The sequence below is a fragment of the Pteropus vampyrus genome, unplaced genomic scaffold (assembly GCF_000151845.1).
Source record: "Pteropus vampyrus isolate Shadow unplaced genomic scaffold, Pvam_2.0 Scaffold184, whole genome shotgun sequence".
Classification (NCBI taxonomy): domain Eukaryota; kingdom Metazoa; phylum Chordata; class Mammalia; order Chiroptera; family Pteropodidae; genus Pteropus; species Pteropus vampyrus.
This window is the reverse complement of record NW_011888965.1, coordinates 1,582,662-1,599,558: the sequence shown is the minus strand read 5'-3', so window position 1 is coordinate 1,599,558 and position 16,897 is coordinate 1,582,662. Positions and strand designations below refer to the sequence as shown.

Below are 16,897 nucleotides of genomic sequence, written 5' to 3'. Positions count from 1 at the left end.
AAGGTAAACAAAATTCTAGCTTCATGATAAGAAAATTGGTGATAACATTTAAACAAATAATGGAGACCAAGCTGGATTAAAGAAATAGAGTTGACCACAAATAATGGGTCTGATTTCAACATGCAGCAGAGACTTTCCACTTACAAAGCTAATCAAGAGCTGGAGATATAAGACAAACTCAAGAGACTTGACACCTACTAAAAGGTGATATTTGAATTTACGATACTGAATGGAATATTAGTGCAAGGACAAAAAGAAAAAAGAGCAAAAAACAGAACATTGGTGAGTGTCATCATTTGGGGGTCAAAAACATAAAGAGAAACTGAATTCTCCGAGATATAAAGGGAAGTCCAGTGATACCAAAAAAAGAGAAAGATTTAGTAAAAAGAAGTTATCAAATATTATAGATAAGCGAAACAGACTAAGGGTAGGAAAAGTCCACTGCATTGAGTAATTTTGTAGTTCTTTGGTGACTTTAATGTCATCTTTCAGTAGACTGATGGAAACAAACCTAATCAATCAACCAACACCTGAGCATCTATGTTGAGGTGATCTTACATTTCTTAATATTCATTTAAAATGTAACATGTGTTGAGAGTACTTAATCAGTTCTAAAGTTTGGATATCATAATTAAGATTTTAAGTGTATATGGAAGCTTTTCATCATAGGGAATATAGGTGTAAATGTGAAGTTTATAGGTTTTGAAATTATAGTAGTCAAGATTTAAAGAGATCTCAAAAAGTTTTTGGGATAATTAAAATTAAGAAGCATTTCCATGATACTTTAAAAAGAAAATACTATGCATCTAATTTTTCAAATCATCATAAAAATCCCATCTCAGAAACAGTTTTGTGTAATATATTCTGAAGGGAATTAAAGTTTTGCCATCCTGAAGCTGCCTTTTTCGGATATTGATTTTAAGCTGTTTATTAAGAAACAAGACTCAGAAAGAACCTTTGACCTTCTCTCCTTTCCTGCTCAAGAGATTCCCAATAGAAAACCCTTCTTCAGGAAGGAAATCTTAGAATGTTTTCCTTAGCCTAATTTAAGTATGGTAAATAAAAGGCCTTCAGGCAGCAGCCTGTTAGAGCCCTCTGTGTCCCATCATTTCTGAGGTGCCAAGCAAAAATTTGCCTGCCATGTGTGTTCCTCTCTTCCTCGACTTCCAGTAAATTGCCCATTCTCACTTCTGAAGTCTAAGACTCCATTTCCTCCCTTTTCTCCTTTGTCCAAAATGTCATATATTCCTAATGTTGCCTCACTATCTTTAGAATTTTCATGCTTGTGTGAAATCCCCATGCATATGTATTAAAACTTTGATTTTCTCCTGTTACTCTGTCTCTGTTACTTTGATTATTAGCCCAGTTACAAGAGCGTAGAAGGTGGGAGAAAAAGGATTAATTTTTTTTAGCCCCCATAATTCCATTAAAAACACAGGGCAGTTTAAGCAAGTAATGCCTTATTTTTTATCCAAACACTAAAATGATTTATTGTCCTGGAAAATCAAATCTGTAGTTATTTCAACGAAAATGTGAAACTGACAAAAGTCTGCCTCTGGTCACTTTTTTCCTTGAATCTAACAAGATAATTTTCTAACACTGAACTCACTGTGACATGACACAAAGTCTATATCATGTTTCATTACCTGGGTTCGAAGTTGCTGGATTTCTGTTTCAAGCTCTTTGATTTTTTCTTCTTTTTTCTGAAGCTCTGCTTGAGCTTCCTGTCGAGCTGTGAATTCTTCGTCAAACTGCAATGATCACCACCATAAATGTACACTTAAAAATATACAGTTTTGAGAAAGCTTTAAACATTATGTATTAAATAAGTGAAGTGTCTCTTGCTTCACTGAATTCCCAGGTCCCTCAAAAAAAAATCAGAGCTCCTGATTTTTTTTTTTCATGACAATTAAGCACCCCTATGGGAAATGGTGTGTTGCTTGCTGGTGGGAGTAAATTAGAAATATGCCCCCAACCCAAGGTAAACAAACCCATTTTGACTTCTGAAAAAAAATACGAAACCAAGTTTTAAAAGGATGAACTGAGAAGTCTCTTTTCATATGTAATAGATCTTTTTGTTATTTTGAAAGTTAGGTTTTCGAATAATTCATTTTTTTGATGTTTCATTCCATACTTTCAAATTTATTCAATTAGAAAATGAAACCTAAAAATTAGCTATCAAGCAGTTCAACTCCTTAACTATATTTAATCTTGAAAAGAGATTACACTTTTAGAGCACTCAAATGGAAGCACATTAATATGAATTATAATATTTCTATTATAATCTTAATTGTCTAGCATCTAAAAAGTAGTACTCCATAAAATCTGACAGTAGCATGATATATGCTGTAACAGCATTCTCCTTCAAATGGCTAACCAAAACACTGGTATAAAATGTTCCAAGAGGAAAAATGAGAGGTTAAATTACAGTGTGCTAAGCCAAGGAGACCATCTGAATGGAGAATATCCATTTACTGCATCCTGCCCAGCCCTAACCTCAGTCAGAGCTGTAAGCAGGCCCAAATAAGCCTGCATATCTACAGTGAATACGGCTTATGTCCAGCTACAGAACATTTGCCTTTTATTGTCAATATCACTTCTAGTCATTTTAGAAGTCTATACATTATTCCAATGATGTTATATCTGTTTTTAAGACTGATATATCTAACTGCCTAGAATTGCCTTTAGAGTTTGTGAAACAACAACAAAAAAAGTTATGTGCACTACTAGTATATATTAATCCTCTCAGTAGATTTGACCTTTGGAAATTATAAAATGCCATTCAGATCCAAGCCTGAAGAAAGAGTGAGTGAACAAATTGGATAATAACAGTGTTTGGGGCAAACCTGAAATACTACTTAGTTAATTCTTTTATTCATCTCTACTTGAGTCCCAGGAAAATGTCCCACAGAGGTTGGCCTAAATCATGTCTAATCTCTCTAAATTTCAAACCCACCTCAGATCCTTCGGTTAGCAATGACCCTGTTTCCTAGTTCACTGAGAAGATGGAGCTTTTTCAACTTCACTACTATTCATGTTAAGATTTATCTGATTCTATACAACCATCTGCCCTCTCAAAGTTAGCTTCTCCTGTGTGCTTCTCAAGCATAGTGTCTATACACTGTACAGTTTTCCTCTCCAAGTGGTTTGTTAATTAGTACATTTGAAGAAAGGCACACAATGTTTCTGCTTGTAATTTAAAATGATCTTAATTTGTAAAACCACAGAAAAAAATCAATGAAGCCTGAGATATGCGAGCTGGAAAACTTAAAAATCCACTAAACTTCTCCACTTCTTTTAATGACAAAGAAACTGAGATCTAAACAGAATAAGCGGCTTACTTAGAGTTACAGCTAATTAGTGGAAAAGCAGAGATCAGATCTTACAACTACTGCTTCTCATTCTAGCTCCACCACCTTTTTTTTCGCTACTTTATATTGTCTCATAAAATCACCAAAATTAAGAGAAAGCATACAGATAACCAATGGGAGACCTTATATGTTTTCATTCTAAATGTTGGCGATGAGAATAAAGCATCAAACACTGAGATTTCTTTTTATTATTTCAGGACTCCTTTTCCCATAACATATGCTTACAGAAAATTTTACCAGGTAGATCATCACAATTTGCTCCAGTCTTGTGGTGTCTAATCACAGAGCCAACAAAAAAATTAAGGAGATTCTGAGATTTTCGAAGGGAATTTTAAATGTGCTACTTAAAACAAGAACATTAGAACTATAAAGGTATATTAATCAGAAAGCATACATTTTCTTTCACCAATAAAAATGACAGCTTCACACAAACATTTTATGCTCAAGCTCTTAAAAATCTATTCTAGTAACCGAAAGAGCAAAGACATTTCTTTCAAAGCCCTGAAGTAACTTCAGTAATACTCTATAATATGATAGCAAAAGTGATTATCTAATCTCCAAGGTAAGTCATAACTTTGAAGAGACAGCAATATGTAAGCACTTTATCTTGCTGTCAGAGGCTGAAAACTGGAGAGCTTTTAGACTTTTGCTTCAATCCTTCTCCCTGCCTCAAACAGGAAGAGAAAGGCTATACTAAAGCTTCACAGGGTCTAGAACCAAAAAAAAAGGCAACATTTGGTAGAAGCTAATAAAATTGTAGCTATGCTTACATGAAACAAGGAAAAGACAATCTCAGAGCTAATTAAAATTAAGATAATTATAAAGCTGGCATTTAATAAGGTATTAACACACAAAGAGAAACCTCAAATTCCAGCAAGCCTACATGAGGCAGCAGCATCATTTAAAAAATGAAAACTATAAAATTCAAAGAAGGCAGGTCTAAGCAGATACACACACACACACACACACACACACACAGAGAGAGAAAACATTGTGTCATTCTGTTGCTATCAAGAGCACCGACTTTAGAATATAACAGATAAGACCAGCTATACATCTCACAATTCTTCAAGGAGCTGCCTATTGTAAGTGTGAGTTGCAGGAAAGCAATGGAGGAATATATTTTGGTTGACTGATTCTAACTATATTATTCCATAAATGTAATTTTATTTCATTAATCACTTTAATAGAATATGGCTAGTGTTTTTCTTCCCTAATGGATTAAAGGTGATAAGGAAGGAATAGTAGCAACTTTATCGTCTCAAGGAAGAAATCAGTATGCCGTGGTTATGTCTGAATCTGGAAACACAGAATACTACGTAACTGAAAACAACATTTATAAGGCCTCACATAAAGAAACAAGGGAGAATAAAATGTGATTAAATTACTACTTTAACAATAACAGCTAATATTTTATAACTTTACCTTCTTTGAAAATTCCACTGCTTTTTGTTCACTTTCTTCAACTTTTGCCTTGTTCACACAAGAATCTATTACGATTGACAAAAATAATTAGAAATTATTGCATCAGACCTCTAGGCAAAAGATGGCTGCCAGCCTATAATTCGACCACGTAGACAATCATTTTTATGTCAATTGCTATTACAGGGAAATTGACCTATACTACACATAGAACATAAACCACCACATTTTCTTTCTTTCACATACTAACTGAATTCAATGATAGTATTGTCGAGGCAAAAAACCAAGCATCCAAGCATATATTTGACTAAATCATCAACATTTTAAAGGTATTCAACTTTTACAATTATAGAATTCTTTAAAACTTGTTTTATAGTTTATTATGTGTGGTAAGATTCCAAAGAATCTATGCTTAAGATTATTGAGACCCAGAATGCAACTAGAGAGAGAGAGATACAATAACATTCACTAATTTAGGTTTCCTAAAGAAAGATGTCACTTAAATAACTTCTGATTGGAAGCAGAATATATTATATAAATAAGAAACATCAAACACTCCAGAATATAAATAACTGAAAACTCTCTTTTGGACAATATTTTCATTATTATACATAAATACCATCTCTTTTGTACCTAGCTATTCCACACTTATTTATCTGAAATAAAAACATATGTCTATGCCCAGACTTGTATATGAATGTTATAGCAGCTTTATTTACAATAGCCAAAAACTTAGGAAGAACTCAAATGTCTATCAACAAGTAAATGTATAAAGAGATTGCAGTATATCTATATACTGGAATAGTACTCAGTTTTAAAAAGGAATGAACTATTGATACATGTAATACAACAAAAATGAATCTCAAAATAATTATGTTGAATGAAAGAAGCCAGGCAAAAAGAGAGCACATGTTGTATATTTCTAGTTATAGAAAATTTTAGTAAATAAAACTAAACTATAGCAAGAGAAAGCAAATCATTGATCATCTCAAGATAAGGAAAGACTACAAAAGAGAATGCAGAAAGTTTCTGGGGTGATAGAGATGTTAATTATCTTGACTGTGATGATGGTGTTAAATGTACATAAATATAAAGATTTATCAAACTGTATATTTTAAAGGTAGGTAGTTTTCTTCATGTCTAGTATACTTTTTTTTTTTTTTTTTAAGAACTGTGTGGCTGGAGCAAGGCAACTAAAGAGCAAATTGGTAAATGATGAGATTAAAAATGGGCCAGATCTGTGCTGTGCTTGCAGTGGTTGATAATGATCGATTAAAATTTCAATCTGAAGATATCAGAAATTAGGGAGGAATGTGATCTGATTTATAAAAAAATATGAGACTTACAGAATTGTGAAATCAGAAGAGACAAGTCCAGGAGATCTCCTAGAAGTTCTTGAAGCACCTGCTAATCTTTGTGATTACATGTGTGTATGTGTATATGTGTTCTAATGAAAGTTCCACAGCATTCGTCAGCTACTGAAAAAGTTCTCTGACCATAAAATATTAAGAACCACACATATATTTGATTGATCTGAATTTAGAGATTAAGGAAACTGAAGCCTAGAGAAATTAAGTGATTTGTTCACAATCACAGAGATGATACATGGGTCTAAGATTCTGACTATCCTCTCTCACTTGATCCCTTCCTCTCTCCTCACTCCAATGCTCTTGATGAGCAGTACACAATTGTAAGTACCTGGCACAGAGTACAAAAAAAAAATTGTCTGTGAACACTGAATGATCTGGCCAAATCAACAGTAGGGTATTACAAGCCAATACAAATATTTGGAAATAGTCTCTTACAGCTCTCTCAACAAAATATGAAATGAATTACTGAGTTTATTAAGCTCAATGAAAAATATCCAGTGAAACCACCATTCACAATAATTGCTAGGTAAGGTGAACTGGTGCATACTTCCTAAAAAGCATTTGGTCTTTCATAGTTCATACTCTCACTTAGAGAAATCAATCCTAAGGAAATGAGAGAAAGGTAAACGTTTATACAAACAACGTTCACATGAGATTAATTTACAAAAGTAAGAGCCCAAAAACAATCTAGATGTACAATAAGAAAGGACTAGTCAAAATGATCATGGTATTCCATAAAATGAAATATTATAGACATTTAAAGTCATATTTTAAAGGTTAACATAGATAAATTTGCACAATATAAATGCTCCATGAAAAATCAACATATAGACAGATAGAGGGGGGAGAAGGGAGAGAAGGGAGAGAAGAGAGAGAGAGAGAGAGAGATAGAGAGAGAGAGAGAGAGAGAGAGAGAAGGAGGGAAGGAGGGAAGAAGAGGAAGGGGGGGGAGAGAGAGAGAGAGAGAGAGAGAGAGAGAAATGTACTGAGCTGAAAAGTAAGATTGGTGGTTTATTCTGTCACTTACGTAAGTCTCTAGATTGCCTAGAATAAGTGAGCAGGAGTTTTAAAATCAGAAAAAAATACATGATAAATAATAATAAGGAATTCATCTCTGAATATTACTGTGAATCTGTTCTGTATTATGAAGTGAAGAATAATATATAATTGGCATTTAACAGCTGTTGTTTTCTTCCTTTAAAGACAAGACAAATGAGTTCATACTGGAATCTTAGCAATAGTGATTTCAATTAGGTATAAATAAAACTGCTTAACTATAAGGTCAGATAGCATAGCATATTTCACAAGCGATGTTTCACATCATCCAGAGATTGTTCCAGAAGGTACAACTAACTACCAGTATAGGATGATATAAGGTCATCACCTCAGCAATACAAGTAGATGAACATAATGATCTCAAATTCTTTCCTAGCTCTAAGGTCTATGAAATATAAATTGATCTGCTTTGATAGAATTAAAAGGTCTTAAGTTACTGAAATAAGCCTATATTTATTTTCTCAAACTCGAACACTAATAATATAGCAATATTACTAATTAGACACTATTGTATACATTCTTTCTACAAAGCCACTAAGGTACCAGTATAAACTAAATCAATGGATTTCAGACTCATGTTTCTAAAAAGCAAGGCATTCATATATGATAATAAAATGATTTTTTTGTGTTCAAACTTATCAAATACATTAATATTTTCAATCACACAAGCAGAACTCTCATGATGATCATAATTAACAATTATAGTGACTGAATATCCAAAAACTGAATGATTCATCAGATATTAATAGAGGAAGTTCAGTGAGAGAGTTATCTTTAAAAAGTGCCTATTATACAGAAGAGAATAAAACACAAAGGACATTGAGTATTATATTACATACCTATCAGATGAGTTAAATCAATGTCTAATCTTTGCCTATACTTGAAATCTGGGTCCATACCACTGCAGTGCAGCACTATCTGTGAGACACACTCCTCAATTATTTTGTAATACTGTGGCCTGAAAAAGAGAAAGTATTCTTGAATACCTTTTCTACCTATACGAATCAATATACTTAAGAGGTGATTCAGCATGATAAAAGAATTAAGTCTTTTTCTAACACTGTTTAAAAAAAATCTTCCTAGTCATTACATTCCTTTAAGGAGAAATATGCCTATGTTTAAAGATGGTCTGGAAGTTATAGCACAAAACCCATTGTGATGTAATCAACTGTGGACACTTAGAGACTTAATACTCTAGTATGCAGAGATTCATTCTTGGGTACAAAAATACTTATCAACCTTAACTTACTTAAGCTGTTGTTCCTAAAGGTGATGAAAACAAATGACCTGTTAGTCCTACAATGGACACAGAAACGTTTCTAGCCTCTATAGGTTCTCAATTTCAATAAGGGATGAATATCTTGGCATTTGATGGCAAGCAATGACGAATTTACTCCAATACGTGAATTCAAGATTAGCTATAACAGCTTACAAAACTGGACTGAGCCACTTATGCTACAGACTATTCCAAAGATACGTGCATATATTTATGTATGTATTTTAAAAGATCCATTTTATAGAAGCATACATACTTAATATGCATGACTATAGCCTCAATTTGTTTAAAGTGTCAAAGGTTTTAAAACATATCCTAATTCTATAATCTATCAAGGCAATTCTGGACTTAAAAATGAGTTGCACACTTCAAAAAAAATTTTAAAGGCACTTTTTACATTAATATTTGGGGAAATTTAGTATTTATCAGTAACTAATAAATTCAACAGAGAAAAATCAGAAAGAAATACTACTATAGACAAATTATGACATAAACATCCTTAAAATTAGAGTCCTAATAACCAGCCAACCTACTACAAGTTTGTAAATCAAACCAAATAGTTTCTAATTGTTCTTATATGTATGTCTTCTGTCATGGGGCTGGTATCAAGAATAAGTAGTAATATATATTACACATATGAGGCTCATTCAAGTCATCATCAGGTCTAGAGTAAATAATACTAGATTATAACCAGTCTAGTCAATGACTCTTTGGGTAAACAAGGAAAACACAACTGTTCTCCTTAAAGAAAGGTTAATTATCCCTAAGTAGAATGCAAGTACTTGTCACACTTTTAGCTCACATGAATGTTCTCAAGATGAAAAGGATGTCACATTAGAGTAAATTCTCATTTATTCAAAGTTACTGAGAAATGCATGGTTTCACACAAATTATTTCCCTAAGTAACTGCGTACACATGGCCACAGCACCCCTTTAATTGCCAGACTTATTTTAGAAAACAACAATACTTTCAAATGCATTATCATCTTTCCTGTTTAAAAAAAAAAAAGCAGCATAGAATTCGATATTTCAAACATTTTTTCCTATGTCTCTATAACATCACAATGTCCAATTATTGTATTGCTCAGAACTTAATAGTTTTCGATGTGGCTTTAAGAACTGTCATTTTTGTTAGAACAGTACTTGACCCCATGGAAGCCTTCCTTTTCCCTTTAATCAAACAGGCTTTGACAAATCAGAAAACCTAGGTTGCTAGAATGTCACACATATTAGAGTGTAAAGAACTAAGAGTCTCTTGAACAGTTAATATATAAGATTGTGGTCACCAGCTTATAGATAATTTCAGCCACTTAGAAATCTTTCTCTAACTTTCTGGTTTTCAGATATATTTCCAGTTATTAGACTCTAAAACATCTAATTTTATGAATTATTATCATAATCACTTATTTTGAAGAATTACATTACTCAACATAAGGCTGAAATATTAGCATTATTATTTTCTTAGATAAGATTGCATCTGTAACTAGATAAATAAGATAAAACAGAAATAACAGTGAAACCTTACTTATTAAAATGCAGAAGAACTTAAAAGTTTTACCACAGACTTCAGCACTGACTTGGTGCTACCATAATCTAGCAAAGAAAATTCATCATGGAGTCAGTAAAATCTGTTTGGTTCATTGCTATTAAAGTCCTTTTGCTGGGGTACCCCATTTTTATAAATAGATTATTATGGCCCAATTAAAAATAAATTAACTCCATTTAAAAAATGTTACCTTAAGCTGTCAAGCTCTTATATTCTATGCATTTATATGTGCATATACTGCATAGGCCCCACTACATCGTTAATTTTCCTTCAATATCTAATTCAAATTATACAAATAGTACTCTCAGAACTGCTTCTTACCTGATATAATAATCATTTCTGATGAGCAAAAAATGTTGTAGAATGGATAATAGGTAATGTTCAGCAGCCGTGTCCTTCAACATATTATACAGAAGATGGTATACTTCATTCATATCAGTGAAAAGTCAGTAAAGGAAAAATATCAAAGATTCTTGATGAAAGCTGCATTCACTGTTGTATCATTTTGTTTCTCTTACTGTTTCTAAGCCTTCAACTCCATGACCCAGTATTTAAAAGTTTACATAAAGAAATTTAATCTCTGAAATAATTTTAATCTTTTAACAAAAGAAATAGATTTAAAGAGTATTTGCAAGACCATTTAATCATCAAAACTTTAAATGATCAGTTACTCATTATATTTTAAATTCCAAATTATAGCTGGTACCATTGGAACAGCAATGTCATTAATGAAAATGGTTTTCTCTTGATCTTCCTATGGTTGTGATAGAGGGAAGACCTATATTATTCATGAAAGCCACTACATACTCTATTTTCACTGCCCCATAAGATAGAATGCCAATGAGCATTCTGTGGACTGATAAAAAATCACAAAACCGGTTTTATTTTATACAGATGAAATAATTAAGTATGAAATTATTATTGTTTGCATTCATTCATGTCTCATTATTTGATAAAAGATGGAGGATAAAGACAATGAAACCTGAAACATTTTCCTTAGGTTATAAAAAGAATGATAGAAGTGTAAATGCTTTTAGTAAACTAGAAAACAGTTTTTGAAAATCGATCTGGAAAAATCGATGTAAAAGAAAGGTAGAAGAGGAGATATAATCCAACATCCTAAAAATAACCTGAAATGTCAAATTTTCTCTGAAGTAGAATTAAGTATATGATGGATTACTTCTTAGACCCCATGTCAGAGTGCTGTATTAAAGTCTCATAAGGCCCTTTAAATGGCTACAGGATGGATCCAAAAATTATGTGAAGTTCGACTATAAGAAAAATCTATATAAAGCAAGACAGCAAGATATTTATTAATTGACATACAAAGCATTTAATATTATGGAAACCACTGCAGACTAGAGTCACTAATGATGGATAAGAAATTATGGGAAATTATCCCCTATAATAATGAAATTGTTATTAATTGCACAATTATTTATCCAGTATTTATGTATAAGATATTTCAATAGTATCATTGGAAGAAAAAGATAATATAGAATATTTCTACCCTCAATGTCATAGGGGCATAAAAGTGTACATAAATAAGACAGATACAAACAAAATATTCTAGGAGTTTTAGGGGGGGAATATTACTTCCAGCTTTTTTGAGGGGGGATGTAGAAAGAGGAAAGAAAACATCATAGAGAAAAACTCCAGCTCAAAGGTCATTTTGGTTCCGAAGTATTTTCCAATTCCCCCAGAATCCTAAGTAAGAAGTTTAAGGGGTGTGAAGCAAGTGGACAGCAATGCAATGACAACCATCTCTGAGATCTAAAATCATTTCATATAAAATCGTTGCCACAGGAAAACTATATGCTAGTTGTATTTGACTCAAATGCTGCTACCACACGGCATTATTATAGTCAATACCATCACATCTAAACATTTATTTTTTTGCTAAGGAAACAAAATACTTGGAGTGAGAATAAGACATTTATTTGAATTGAATTATATCTCTAAACCGCTCAGTACCATTTAATAAACTGAAAAAGTATATTACCTATAGTCACATATGAACTCCATGAATTTTCCCTCCAAATCCATAACATGTGCAGTATATTCCTTTAGGCTATTTCTATTCAAGCCACTGAGCAGAATATACCTACAACACAGCAAGCCTTTGTGCAGATTTCAATAGAGTCTGTGTAAATCATCAGGACAGTCTGACAGTTCCTCAACATGAGTCTCAAAAACAGCACTATAGCAAGGTTCTAATATAAATAAATGGATATAAATTGGGCTGGCAGACAAGAATTCTAATAATGGTCCACAAAATCACCCACAAATCCCTTTTTCACAATACATGCAAAATGATTTTTCCTGTTTGTCAAAAGGATATTCCATTTCTGCTCGAATGTCATTGAGACGATGTGATAATTCAGTTAGGTCGTCCTCTTTGTTCTCATCGAATACTTTCAACTGAATATCAAGCTCATCGTTCTCTTTTTGTTTTAGATCCTAATATATAAACATAAAACTTAACAGATGAATAACAGTTTGACGACACCATATTTTGGTAATAAAGGCCAGACACTATTATTAATTTATATATACAGAAGCAATTTCAAATATGAACTTAGGCACTTGGTTTCCTGAAAGTAAATATACTATGTTTTTCTACATTAAAATAGAAGAACCTCATTGCATTCACTGCATTTTCATTTCATGCCCCAGATTTTGATTATTCACATTAAAATATTAACAATCACTTTTACAATGGGAAAAAAAAACCTAATTGCTAACAACCCAAATTAAATGCTGTCGTTTTGACTAAACATACTAATCAAAGATCGCAAATGAACTCATGCAGTTAGAACATTCACATATGCCTCTGGCAAAAAAATGCAAATATAGATCAATTGTATTAATGAAGAACAAATGCAAGGATATACACAAGCACAACAGTCCCAAGTATGGCTTAAAAATTTGTATAAACAAATTTATTTTAAATGATATTTTGTGATTTGAAGCAAAAAGGCATCAGGACTTTTCATTGGGCTGCAGGTCTAGCCTCCTCCCCAACCTTTCATATTTGCTTAGCCTAATCACAAAATACCAACTTGGGCATCAAAGATTTGTTTTTGTAATACATTATAAGCACATGCATTACAAACCTCTGATAATTTTCAAAATAATAGTCAACAAAATCTTTGGAAGCATGCCACACTAGAGATTGTTGGGCTTAATATATATCACCTGGAATATCTTTTAATATGTGTCCATTAACTTGCAGCTTTCAAAACCCAAATCGATAATCACAACTGTGGATGCTCAAGGGTGATACCGAAAGTGAGACTAGGATGTTCAGAGCTGAGCTTGAACTCTAAAAAGAAATGCAAGCATGGTGTACTTCAAATTAGGTCAATAAAACAAAATAGGATGCATTTCTTGTTTCTATTTTTATTCTATAGAACAATTATAAATGGAGATGTAATGGCTACTACCAAAGCCAAACACAAATGTATGCAATTTCTAGATGTTCTTTTTCTAACATTCCCATACATAATAATTAACTGAAAATTTATCAACAGAGCAGATGAAAACACTTATTAATATGTTTCTATATAATTTTATATAGAATATGTAGCCAATAAAAGCAATTATACTTAGTTTCCTCTTTAGTAATAATGTGCTTTAGGTCTAATTTCCCACTTTGAAAGAGAATGAAGAAATTTGCAAAATGAAAAATTATCTAACATTGGTGGGTCATATTAACAAGGGATTTCTGAAGTCCATTAAGAAAAGAGCAGAAGCCAGACACATCCAATATGCTGGTCATTGCAGAAACGACCTTTAACACATTTTAGAATATGAATCTTTACTCATTCTTATGTTGCATTCTATTTTTTTTAGATGCTCACTTGAACACATTCAAATAAGTTTGGAAAATAGAAAAATCCAAGTTAAATGCTGTCATTTAATTAATATCAGAACTTTATAAAACATGAAAGCAATATGCATGATGAAAATATTTTCAGTAAAAATAACTGGTTAAATGTTTTAGTTTTTAATTAGGAAAACACATTACTTATATAATATATATAGTATGTGAACATATACAGCACAATATATAAAAATTTAGACATGTATAAATTCAACACCTTGTAAATATGTTTATGAATAGTGTGCCACTAAAATTAATATATATGCATATATACATACACACACACACACATATATATATAACTTCCATTCAGTCAAACGTCCAACATTGAAACATGCATCCATAAATTCTTAAACATTCAAAAGGTTAAAGTTTTTATACACAACAAATGTGACAAATATCCTACAAAAGAAAATTAAAACGCATCACTAATGTTTTATATTTTACAATGTAGAATATTATAAAATTTCTGAATTACACTATTATTAATTATGTGAAATGTTATAAATATGTTTCAGTTATTTTTTAAACAGACTTCTGTACTGATATGGAACATTTTAAAGATTCTCTGAAACATACTATAATATAGTGTACTTCTAAGGAAATCAAACTCCATTACCAATACATGACTGATTACCACTTAATCAAATTTGAGTCTTTAAAAGAATAACGAAGGGTTTGCCGGTCTTTTAAAAGAGATTAAGAATGCCTGCTGGCTATAGACACAATTTCTTACTTTTGTTTTCTCACATATTTACCTAATATTTTCTTATTTTACTTAACTAAATAAAAGGCAGATGGAGATTTCACAAGAAATCAGTGTAAGTTAACTACAGAGCAAATACTATTTTAAAAATCACTGTGTAGTATGTAATGACTCTTTTATCCCAAATTACTAAAACAAATTTATAAAAAGTAAAATTTTCCACATAAATGAAGTATAAACTTGCTTTAAATACTATAATTTATCTATACAGATAAGAGCAGTTTTGAAAAAAAATTCTTATAGAATATAATTAAAATAATTGTCAATTGTCTTGAGGATTCTGACAATTAAAAAAGAAAACTTTACTATAATATTATGATAGTCCAGGGGTTACTGAAATACTAAGAACTATTCTTACCTATTACTTAATGGTTCCAAATAGTAATAATTTTTGATCCATATACCAACTACTAATATTAGCAATGGCCATGTCTAATTTGCTGCTTGGAATACACTATATTCTAGAAAATTAGGGAGCTCCTCTCATTAGAAAAGTATATAAAACAAGAATAAGAAAAAAAAGGATTTTAAAGACTCATCTATGAATATATTATTAAGTTTCAGTGCATATATAAAAGATGTTTAATATTACTATAAATTCTAGTAGTTTAGATTTAAATATTTAGCAAATTAATATCGAATTAATAAGGTAGTTGACATGTTAGGTACATCTAGTTTACATTAAAGCATGATCGTTCCGGCCTTTGCTCCATATTGTGATGATAAAACTATAAGAAAAACAACAGCAGCAGTGAAATCTATGTATTAAAGAATGAATCTCTACTCTCAGGATCTATCTGCCTGAATTCTCGTCTTGTACATCAGAAATCTGTGGGATGGATTTTTTTTTTTAACCAAATGTCTCTTCCTTACCCTCAATAAGAGTTTGACAGTCTCTAAGGGGACAGGACCAATGTCTTGGTTGAGAACCAGAGCCATATTTAGCCATATTTCACTCTATTGTCTTAGGGAGATAAGAAAAAAACAAAAATCTTTGTAGGTTATATCTCAAAACTTTTGGAGACAGAAACTTGATACTTTCTACTTTTCTCTTGCTTCAGAATCACTGAGATCTGAGAAGTAGGGCATAGTGAAGAGATGTGATACTTAAAGAAAAATGTAACCGGAAATACATATTAAGAATACAAATAGAGCCAATGGAAAAGTGCAGCTTAGAGACACTGATGCAAAATCTTAGCTGTCACTATAACCAAATGAATGAGCTACCATGAGACTACTGAACATAGCAGAATACACCCAGACAAAAGTGCAAAAGGTAAGGATAAGAACTACAGTACATACTCTTTCTGAAAAGATGAGGAGTTAAATAAAATGAGAGTCACAGTTTTCTTGACCAGCCATTCAGTAAGTATAAGGCAGAATATGAATGTTCAATTATAAATAGACACAGGGAAATGAAAGACGGAAGAGTAATAGCAACACCTAAGGCAGAAAACATGGTGTATTAGTAAATGTGTAGAAGATGCTAAGGAGCCCCTATAGCCAGCAAGTGCTCAAAGACAAAATTACTCTCCCAGAAACAAAGGACTAACCCCAGTGAGGCCAAGCATGGAATGAGTAGGTAACTCAAAAGCAAACTAGAATCAGAACTATATTATCTCTAGCTACCTAAGGCCACAGAGTTTTCATGAGGAAATATTTGTGGCAAAACAAGAATAAATGTGTTACACACACTATAACTTGTGAATGTGCCTAACTGCATACTGAACCTCTCTACAGGTCACTTAAAATGTCGCTTTGATTCACTGCGACCAATTCCTTAGTTTTGAAAGTCATAGATTAAAGAACCAATGTAGAACTGACATATAAATTTCTAAAACAGACTCAATCATACATCTGATTAAAATGGGTTTCAATAGACCAATCACACGTTTTTTGGTGATGAGTTTCAGCTACTTTCAGTTAAGACCATCAGAACACAAGTAACAGGCACATACTCCACATTAGTTAGTAACCAGAAAACTTCCCTAATTTGAGTATTCCTAGGACCCTAAGTCTTATATACATGCTCATTGACATTTGTTTTGTTTTTCTTTCCTCAGTCCTTTTTTTCCCTCCCTTACTTTTACTTCTTGTTTCTCAGGTGTGATCTGAGTAGCTTAAATGAAAATAAAGAGACTAGTGAGATTTTACTTGTCTTTTTTAACAATGCTATGGTCTTGAACAAATTCCCTCTTCAGTTA

General features: G+C 32.1%; 1 protein-coding gene across 1 annotated transcript in view; it reads right to left on the bottom strand.

The window, feature by feature from the left end:
* The window catches only part of DIAPH2 (diaphanous related formin 2), a 791,459-nt gene that overhangs the window by 556,826 nt on the left and 217,736 nt on the right, over positions 1-16,897 (bottom strand). Inside the window, exons 9-13 of the mRNA XM_011371113.2 lie at positions 12,383-12,501; positions 10,363-10,479; positions 8,059-8,177; positions 4,797-4,861; positions 1,647-1,751 (exon numbers count right to left, since the gene is read on the bottom strand). Coding sequence (XP_011369415.1) covers positions 1,647-1,751; positions 4,797-4,861; positions 8,059-8,177; positions 10,363-10,479; positions 12,383-12,501 — 525 coding nt within the window. The remainder of the gene's footprint in view (positions 1-1,646; positions 1,752-4,796; positions 4,862-8,058; positions 8,178-10,362; positions 10,480-12,382; positions 12,502-16,897) is intronic.